We start from the raw sequence: 10,000 nt of genomic DNA, 5'->3' as shown, positions 1-10,000 counted from the left end.
TTAGGATCCGTTATGACGTGAGTTGCGGAGGATTTAGGATCCGTTATGACGTGAGCGTTGACGATTTAGGATCCTTTATGAATTGAGTTCATTATGACATGAGTAATGAGGATTTAGGATCTGTTATGACGTAAGTGTGAAGGATTTGGAATTGGTTACAACGTGAGTTGTGGATAGTTTAGGATCCGTTATGACGTGAGTGTGAAGGATTTAGGATCCGTTGTGACGCGTTTTGCGGAGGATTTAGAATCCGTCATGACGCGAGGATCTTTGATGACATCTCTGGATGGGTTCTTGATAGAAGTTTGGTTAGCGAACAACCACGGGACCCTGGTTTGGCCAGGTATTATTCGTCGCCTTTAACCATCTCAGTACGGCCAGTCCTCTCTTCTCCTCTACACAGACCCCTCGGATGTCCAGTGGGTGTCTGAATGACCCAACCTTTAGCTTCCGTCGTCAGAATTGTGGTATTCTTTGTCAACATTCACCTCTTAAGTATAAGAGCCTTCCACTTGCAATATTTTGATGATGGTAATTGGGGTGAAACGCTGTTAACGTCGTCTCTTTCGCCGTTCGTATGGAGAGAGTTAACTATCTCCCTACGAATGACGATAGGGGCGAGGATGATAGAAGCGTTCTACACCTGCTGACGTCAAACTATTTCAGGTACTCGGAAGGTTCTGGTGATTATCGAAGACGTGGCTGAGGGCAAAGAAAGAATGCCGCATTTCTAACGACGAAAGCTATTGGCTGTGATGGGCCATTCAGACAGACACCCCCTGCTGGGGGGAAGGCAAGAGAGAGACTGGCTGTCCCGTGTTGTCTCTGTCTCTGTTTCTCTCCCTGTCTCTCTCTCTCTCTCTCTCTCTCTCTCTCTCTCTCTCTCTCTCTCTCTCTCTCTCTCTCTCTCTGAGAGATGACAGCGGGTCATGACAGTTAATACTATCATTTGATGATGTTCTTGTGTAACATCATTGTTGTTGTTTTTTTTCCTTTTGATGGAACTTCTTTATTTAGCTAACTATGTAGTTATTTCACCCCCACCCTCACCCCCGCCCCCACCCCCACACCGCCCCACCTTGGCTGTTTATGTACCATTGGCCGAAAAACATTAAAACATTTTATTTCATTTCTCTCTGTTGAGGGTAGGAGAGAGGGGGATGGAGAGAAACAGACAGACAGACAGACAGAAAAAGAGACAGAGAGACAGAGAAATGAGAGAGAGCGTGTGTCTGTCTGTGTCAGTGTGAGTCTCTGTGTGTGTACGTCTGTGTGTGTGTGTCTGTGTGTATGTGTGTAGACAGACAGACGTGAGAGAGAGAGAGAGAGAGGTGTGTCTGTCTGTGTCTGTGTCTGTGTGAGTCTGTGTGTGTAAGTCTCTGTGTGTGTGTGTGTGTGTGTGTGTGTGTGTGTGTGTGTGTGTGTGTGTGTGTGTCTGTGTGTATGTGTGTAGACAGACAGACGTGAGAGAGAGAGAGAGAGAGAGAGAAGGGGTAGGAGGAAGATGGAGAGTGGAACAGAGAGAGAGAGAGAGGGAGGAAGACAGAGACCGAGAGAGAGAAAGACAGAGACAGAGTACACAGGGAGAGAAAGAGAGAGACAGAGACAGAGGCACAGAGAGAGACAGAGACAGAGGCACAGAGAAAGAGGGGGAGACAGAGGCACAGAGAGAGAAAGAGAGAGACAGAGACAGAGGCACAGAGAGAGAAAGAGAGAGACAGAGGCACAGAGAAAGAGGGGGAGACAGAGGCACAGAGAGAGAAAGAGAGAGACAGAGTACACAGGGAGAGAAAGAGAGAGACAGAGACAGAGGCACAGAGAGAGACAGAGACAGAGGCAGAGAGAGAGAGGGGGAGACAGAGGCACAGAGAGAGAGACAGAGGCAGAGAGAGGGAGGGAGACAGAGGCACAGAGAGAGAGGGGGAGACAGAGGCACAGAGAGAGACGGGGACAGAGGTACAGAGAGAGACGGGGACAGAGGCACAGAGAGAGACGGGGACAGAGGCACAGAGAGGGAGGGAGACAGAGGCACAGAGAGAGACGGGGACAGAGGCACAGAGAGAGAGGGAGACAGAGGCACAGAGAGAGACGGAGACAGAGGCAGAGAGAGGGAGGGAGACAGAGGCACAGAGAGAGACGGGGACAGAGGCACAGAGAGAGAGGGGGAGACAGAGGCACAGAGAGAGAGAGGGGGAGACAGAGGCACAGAGAGAGAGGGGGAGACAGAGGCACAGAGAGAGAAAGAGAGAGACAGAGACAGAGGCACAGAGAAAGAGGGGGAGACAGAGGCACAGAGAGGGAGGGAGACAGAGGCACACAGAGAGACGGGGACAGAGGCACGGAGAAAGAGGGGGGAGAAAGGAAACGAAACGAAATTTTATTTCACCAGGGTGGTGGTGTGTCCATCGAGATCGACGATGACCATCGTTGTCATCCAGATGGGGGATGGGGGATGGGGGGAGGGTGGTGGTGGGGTGGGGGGAAGAATGCTCATGAATCTATCTGTGAGTGCGCAGATGGCTGAATAGTCCAATCTGCGCACGAAATGTCCGCTGACAGTTGGGGCAGACAAAGACAGGCATATCATTGTCAGGGAGCTTGTTTGCCCGTGACTTTCTGGCCTGCCTCTTCTCAACAGCTGCAGCAGTCCTGTTGGCCTCGCACAACCTGGCGCCTTTGTGCACAGCAGCATGCCATTTGTCACGGTCCACTGCAGATTCCTCCCAGGAGTCAGGGTTGATATCAAACGCTTTCAGAGAGACTTTCAAAGTATCTCTGAAGCGCTTCTTCTGACCTCCGTGTGATCTCTTCCCTTGTTGCAGCTCGCCATAGAAGAGCCTTTTGGGCAGCCGATGGTCTGGCATGCGCGCCACGTGTCCAGCCCAGCGAAGCTGGGACTGCATCAGGATGGTGAAGATGCTGGGAAGGGTGGCTTTTGCGAGCACCTCTGTGTCAGGGGTCTTGTCTTGCCACTTGATGTTCAGTAGCTTCCTGAGGCATGTTGTGTGGAAATGGTTCAGCTTCTTGGCATGTCGTTGGTACACTGTCCAAGTTTCGCAGGCGTACAGTAGTGTGGGGAGAACTACTGCTCTGTAGACCTTTAGCTTGGTCTCAAGACTAATGCCTCTTCTGTTCCAGACATTTGCATTGAGTCTACCAAAAGCTGCGCTTGCTCTTGCAATCCTGACGTTCACTTCATCGTCGATTGTCACATTTCGTGACAGTGTGCTGCCAAGGTATGTGAACCGCTCCACCGCACTGAGTCTCTGACCGTTGACTGTGATGTTGGGCTCAACGTAGGGTTTCCCTGGGGCTGGCTGATGGAGAACTTCAGTTTTCCTCGTGCTGATGGTAAGGCCGAAGTTCCTGCTGGCAGTGGCAAACTTGTCGACGCTGAGTTGCATGTCAGCTTCAGATCCAGCGTTGAGGGCACAATCATCAGCAAACAAAAAGTCTCTGATGATGTCTGTCATGACCTTCGTTTTTGCTTGAAGCCTTCTGAGGTTAAACAGCTTGCCATTTGTTCGGTACTTTAGGCCGATTCCAACATCGCCATCTCTGAAGGCATCAGTAAGCATTGCAGAGAACATGAGGCTGAACAGCGTTGGAGCCAGGACGCAGCCTTGCTTGACACCATTTGTGACAGCAAAAGGAGCAGATGTTTCACCATTGTCCTGGACTCGAGCCTGCATGCCTTCATGGAATTGGCTGACCAAGGAAATAAATTTCCGAGGGCATCCGTACTTGGCCATGATCTTCCACAGTCCCTCTCTACTCACGGTGTCGAAGGCCTTAGTGAGGTCGATATAGGTGGAGAACAGATCAGCATTTTGCTCCTGACATTTCTCTTGCAGCTGCCTTGCAGCAAACACCATGTCAGTGGTTCCGCGCTCTTTCCGGAATCCACATTGGCTCTCAGGCAAATGACCTTGGTCAAGGTGTGCTGTGAGGCGGTTAAGTAGGATCCTGGCAAGTATCTTGCCTGCGATGGAGAGCAAGGAAATGCCCCGATGGTTATCACAGGCTTGCCGGTTCCCCTTTCGCTTGTACAAGTGAATGATAGATGCATCTTTGAAATCCTGGGGGATCGTCTCTTCTTTCCACATGAGTGAGTACAGCTGATGAAGCTTCTCAGTCAGCACAGTGCCTCCATCCTTGTAGACCTCTGCTGGTATGGAGTCTGAGCCAGGTGCTTTGCCACTGGATAGCAGACGGATTGCTTTCTGGGTCTCAAGAAGTGTTGGCGGATCGTCCAGTGCTTCGTTGGTGGGGACTTGTGGGAGACGGTCTATGGCTTCATCATTTATGGAGGAAGGGCGATTTAAGACACTGTTGAAGTGCTCAGCCCATCGTTCGAGAATGTTCTCCTTCTCGGTGATCAAGGTATTCCCATCTGCACTGAGGAGGGGGGATGATCCTGAGGATGTGGGGCCGTAGACTTCTTTTAAGGCATCATAGAACCTCTTCATATCGTGCCTGTCAGCATATCCCTGGATCTCATCAGCTTTGTCACTCAGCCACTTATCCTGCATCTGGCGTAACTTTTGCTGAACAGTCCTGCGGATGTCATTGTATGCATCCTTTTTTGATGTGGACTTTGGGTTGCTCAGGTGGGCTTGATGCAGACGGCGTTTCTCATCCAGAAGCTGCTTGATTTCATCACAGTTTTCATCAAACCAGTCTTTGTGCTTTCTGGTCATGGGTCCCAGGGTCTCTGAAGCTGTACTATAGATCAGCTCACGCAGGGTCCTCCAGTCAGACTCCACATTCTGGTTGTCCAGAGAGGCGGATTCCAGACGATATTCCAGCAGCTCCACAAAGGACTGTTTGATGGTGATGCTTTTCAGCTTAGCGATGTTGAGCCGTTTTGGAGCCTTCTGGCCTTGGGGGCGTCTCTTGGGTTGGATTCGAATATTCAGCTTCGAGACTACAAGGCGATGGTCTGTCCAACACTCGGCGCCGCACATGGTCTTTGTTACACGTACATCTTGCCTATCCCTTTTCCTGACGATGACATAATCGATGAGATGCCAATGCTTTGAGCGAGGGTGCATCCATGACGTCCTGTTACGGGTAGGGAGGCAGAAAACTGTGTTGGTTATCAGCAGTTCGTGCTCTGCACAGGTCTGAAGCAAAAGCAATCCATTTGGGTTGCAGTGGCCCACACCGTGCTTTCCAATCACTCCATCCCAGGAGATGTAGTCAGAGCCAACTCTAGCATTGAAGTCCCCAAGAATGATGAGCTTGTCTGCTTTAGGGATGGCAGCAATGACAGAGTGAAGGTCCTCGTAGAACTTCGCCTTCACTTCATCCGGGTTGGTCATGGCTGGGGCATAGGCACTGACAATGGTGAGGTGCTTCTGGCCAGATGCCAGTGGGAGTTTCATGGTCATAAGCCTATCGTTGACTCCCTTTGGGATTCCAGCTAGCTTGCTGACAAGTACTGTTTTTACTGCAAAACCAACGCCAGCCTCACGTCGCTCTTCGCTTCCTCGTCCACTCCAGAAGAAGGTGTAACCAGATCCCCGTTCACAGAGCTCGCCTTCGCCTGCAAGCCGAGTCTCACTCAAGGCTGCGATGTCGATGTTGTATCTGGACAGAGGCACGGAGAAAGAGGGGGGAGAAAGGAAACGAAACGAAATTTTATTTCACCAGGGTAATGAGATAAGCAAGAACACATGCTTTTTTTCCACCCAGCCCTGGACAAAGAAAGAAAAAAGAAGAAAACACACACACACACACACACACACACACACACACACACACACACACACACACACACACACACACACACACACACACACACACACACACACACACACACACAACAAGAAAACAAAAAACACGCACAAATTCGCAATTATCAAGTACAAGAAAAGGAGAAAAAAAAGAATTAAGTACTATTAAAAATAAAAAAAATTTGAAAGACAAAAAACTTTAAAAGAAGGAAGGTAAGGGGGGTGGGGGGTGGATAGTCCATCGACCACAAACAGAATCACATACACATTCGCACACTCGGGGAAACAAATGTTACAAGGGGAGATAGAAAGAAAAAAAGGAAAAAAAAGAAGAAGTCAGGCATGATATACTACTCACACACAGACAAACTAAGACATCAGTGAGACAACCAAACATTATCAGAACCCCCCCCACACACACACACACACACACACAGTTATTGACTTGAAGAGAATAAATCAGATATTGTGATGTGTTACCTTTGAGTTTAGGCTTTTAAAAAGGAAAGTTTTGAGCTGATACTGCTTATATCAGACAGACACAGAGAGAGAGAGAGGCAGAGAGAGGGGGAGACAGAGACAGAGGCAGAGAGAGAGAGACAGAGACAGAGGGAGAGAGAAAGAGAGAGACGGAGTCAGAGGCAGAAAGACAGAGAGACAGAGAGACAGAGAGAGACAGAGAAATGAGAGACAGAGGCAGAGAGAGAGACGGGGACAGAGGCACAGAGAAAGAGGGGGGGGGGGAGAGAGAGAGATACGGATACGGATGATTTATTCATCAGGCCATAGCCCCTATGAAGGGGTACACAAACAACATTTGTTACGTCACATTTGTTTGAATAAACACGAGAAAACCAAAATCACATGAAATCACATGAAACACAGATACATTTGCAAAACATATTATGAGGTTGCAATTTCTCTAAATTTAAACGCTTTGTGCAGGAAAATGGACAAATTCCATACATCATTTTGCCTTTTGGACGACATCAATAAGCACAACTTGAATGTACAAGGTTGTCGGAAATATCTGGCTGGAATATATCTTTCTCTTAACTCCTTAAGAGCCGAGCAGCTCAAAACAAAATGCACTTCGTCTTCTTTGTCTTCCTGGCATAATGGGCAAATCAAATCATTAACATCAAATTTACTGTATCTGTAACGATGTACAGCCAAACGGGGAGAGAGAGAGAGAGAGGCAGAGAGAGGGGGGAGACAGAGACAGAGGCAGAGAGAGAGAGAGACAGAGGCAAAGAGAGACAGAGAGACAGAGAGAAAGATGGAGAGAGAGACAGCACGGGTTTGGAACATGGATGTGTTGTTGTCAAACAGCTGTATCTGATCCTGGGTGGGGGAGCTGTGTAAACAACTGTTGGGCCGGCTGGACAACTTTCTTCTCCTGCTGACAGACACTGGCTTGTTTTGGCAACGGTTCCCTCCCCTTTTAGGGCACTGGTTAAACACACGTGCGCGTGTGTGTGTGTGTGTGTGTGTGTGTGTGTGTGTGTGTGTTTGTCTGTGTCTGTGTGTGTGTCTGTGTCTCCGTGTGTGTGTATGTGTGCGTTTGTGTGTGTGTGTGTGTGTGTGTGTGTGTGTGTGTGTGTGTGTGTGTGTGTGTGTGTGTCTGTGTCTGTGTCTGTGTCTGTGTCTCTGTGTGTCTGTCTGTCTGTCTGTCTGTGTCTGTGTGTGTGTGTGTGTCTGTGTGTGTATGTATGTGTGTGTGTGTGTGTGTCTGTGTCTCTGTGTCTGTGTCTGTGTATGTGTCTGTGTCTCTGTGTGTGTCTCTGTGTGTGTGTCTGTGTCTGTGTGTCTGTGTTTGTGTGTCTGTGTCTGTGTTTGTGTGTCTGTGTCTGCGTCTGTGTGTGTGTCTGTGTCTGTGTGTCTGTGTCTGTGTGTCTGTGTCTGTGTCTCTATGTGTGTGTGTGTGCGTGTGTGTGTGTCTGTGTCTGTGTGTCTGTGTCTGTGTGTTTACATGTAGCCCAATTCATTTGAATGGAAACATGGGTGCATTTTCAAAACCAAGTGACAATGTTATTCAACTGGGGGCAAAGAGCAAGCCAGTATATGCATGTATGTATGTATGTATGTGCGTGTGTGCTAGTGTACGCGCATGCCTGCGTTCATGCCTGTGTGTGCGTGATTGTCCACCCTGTGTGTGTTTTCAGGTCTTTGTGGTTGGACAGTTGGTTGATAAACGGTTGGCTAAACGTGACTGATGACTGCATGTGAAGGCTGCTTTCTTCTTCCCGTGCATACAGGTCTCTCGGACAATTCTCTTCGTGGCCAACAGTTGTTGTTTTTTCTTAGAAATATTCAACACTAGTCTCTGAATACAAGTGATTTGGCCTAACTGCAGCCACACACGCGCGGACACACACACACACACACACACACACACACACACACACACACACACACACACACACACACACACACACACACACACACACACACACACAAGTTTCAAGTTTCAAGTTTTAATTATCCTTTCACTCCTATTGGAGTATGGAGGATTACTGCAAAATACTCATTTTCGTGCCCATAACAAACATTTCCAAATACACAACAATGTCACATAAAGTTGAGAAAACACAAATGTCTTTTAACTCCAAAAGTATAACTAGGCAACATTTGCAAATCTAATCATCTTACTTACAGCTAAAATGACTTTTTTGCCTCCTTTGAGCATATTACAAAAATTAAAAACCGATTTTGGAGACAAATATTTTTTAGGAACATATCTATTTCGTAACTGATCATAATTGGGACATTCCATTATAAAATGAAACTCATCACCAATCACAGACATGTTACAAACCTTACAAAATCGTAACTCTCGTGGTATGCCTTTGTGTCTCCCTGTTTCTATTTCCAGCTTATGATTACTACTTCGAAATCTGAAGAAGCTGATAACATAATTATCAGGCATTTGACTTATATATTTTTCTCTACCAAATCCACTTTTGAAATTTCGATAAAACAAACATTTACTACTCGCCTCTAGAGCATGTCTCCATAGATTTTGAAAACTATCTCTCAAAGCAATGTTGACATTCTTGCAGAAAGATTCCCTCTCCAAGAAGAATTGACCATCCCAAACACAGTCATACCCTGCTTCTATTAAAACACACACACACACACACACACACACACACACACACACACGTGTGCGCGCGCGCGCACACACACAACACACACAACACACACACACACACACACACACACACACACACACACACACCACCACCACCACCACCACCACCACCACCACCACCATCATCATCATCATCATCATCATCTTATCATCATCGTCATCGTCACCATCCAATTTCCTTACTTTTGACTCAAACCCCAACTCGATACTGCTCTCTCATCCTTCCCCTTGCTCTTTTATTCTGCCCCCAACAGATCTGGGCATGACCCTGAAAGGACCTTGACCCCTCACCTCCCTGCCCCGACCTCGACCTTCAACCTTCAACCTTCAGCCTCCCACTTTGAACCCTCAGCGGTCGCCATGGCCACCACCAACAACAACACCTCTTTCCGCTTTGGCTCCACGGCCTACAACCTGACCCTCTGTGGTGGTGGTGGTGGTGGTGGGGCAGCCGGCGGGGGAGGGTTCCAGGACCCCCAGAGAAACTGCACGAGCTCCGAGTCACCGGAAGATGACGACGTCATCTGGACCCCGGCGGTGATCCAGCGCGTGGCGTCCTTGGCCTTCATCATGGCCTTGACCGTGGTGGGCAACGCGGGCATCCTGGTGGTGCTGACCTGCAGCCCCCGCTACCGGCAGCGCACGAGCCGCGTGAACCTGTTCCTGGTGCACCTGGCCCTGGGGGACCTGGCGGTGTGCGGCTGCACCATGACCACCGAGATCCTCTTCGTGGCCTTCGGGCAATGGGTGCTGGGCGCGGCGGCCTGCAAGGTCCTCACCTACCTGCAGATCGTCACCCTGGCCTCCACCACCTTCATCCTCACCTCCATGAGCTTCGACAGGTGAGAGAGAGAGAGGGGGGAGAGGAGGGGGGAGGGAGGGGATAGAGCGGGAGAGAGAGAGGGGGTGAGAGAGGGGGTTGGAAGAGGTGGGAGGGAGATCACCTTCATCCTCACCGCCATGAGAAAGGGAGAGAGAGAAGGGGGGGAAGAAAGGGAGAGAGAGGGGGGAGATAGAGAAAAGAAAGGGAGAGAGAGGGGGGAGATAGAGAAAAGAAAGGGAGAGAGAGGGGGAGATAGAGAAAAGAAAGGGAGAGAGAGAGAGACAG

General features: G+C 49.1%; 1 protein-coding gene across 1 annotated transcript in view; it reads left to right on the top strand.

Moving 5' to 3' along the window:
• LOC143301080 (gonadotropin-releasing hormone II receptor-like) overlaps positions 1–10,000 on the top strand; it is a 23,258-nt gene that overhangs the window by 2,092 nt on the left and 11,166 nt on the right. The window contains exon 3 of the mRNA XM_076615086.1: positions 9,147–9,734. Coding sequence (XP_076471201.1) covers positions 9,147–9,734 — 588 coding nt within the window. The remainder of the gene's footprint in view (positions 1–9,146; positions 9,735–10,000) is intronic.

The sequence above is a fragment of the Babylonia areolata genome, chromosome 27 (assembly GCF_041734735.1).
Source record: "Babylonia areolata isolate BAREFJ2019XMU chromosome 27, ASM4173473v1, whole genome shotgun sequence".
NCBI lineage: Eukaryota > Metazoa > Mollusca > Gastropoda > Neogastropoda > Buccinidae > Babylonia > Babylonia areolata.
Note: the sequence above shows the minus strand (reverse complement) of the source record. Positions and strands in the feature narration are given on the sequence as shown.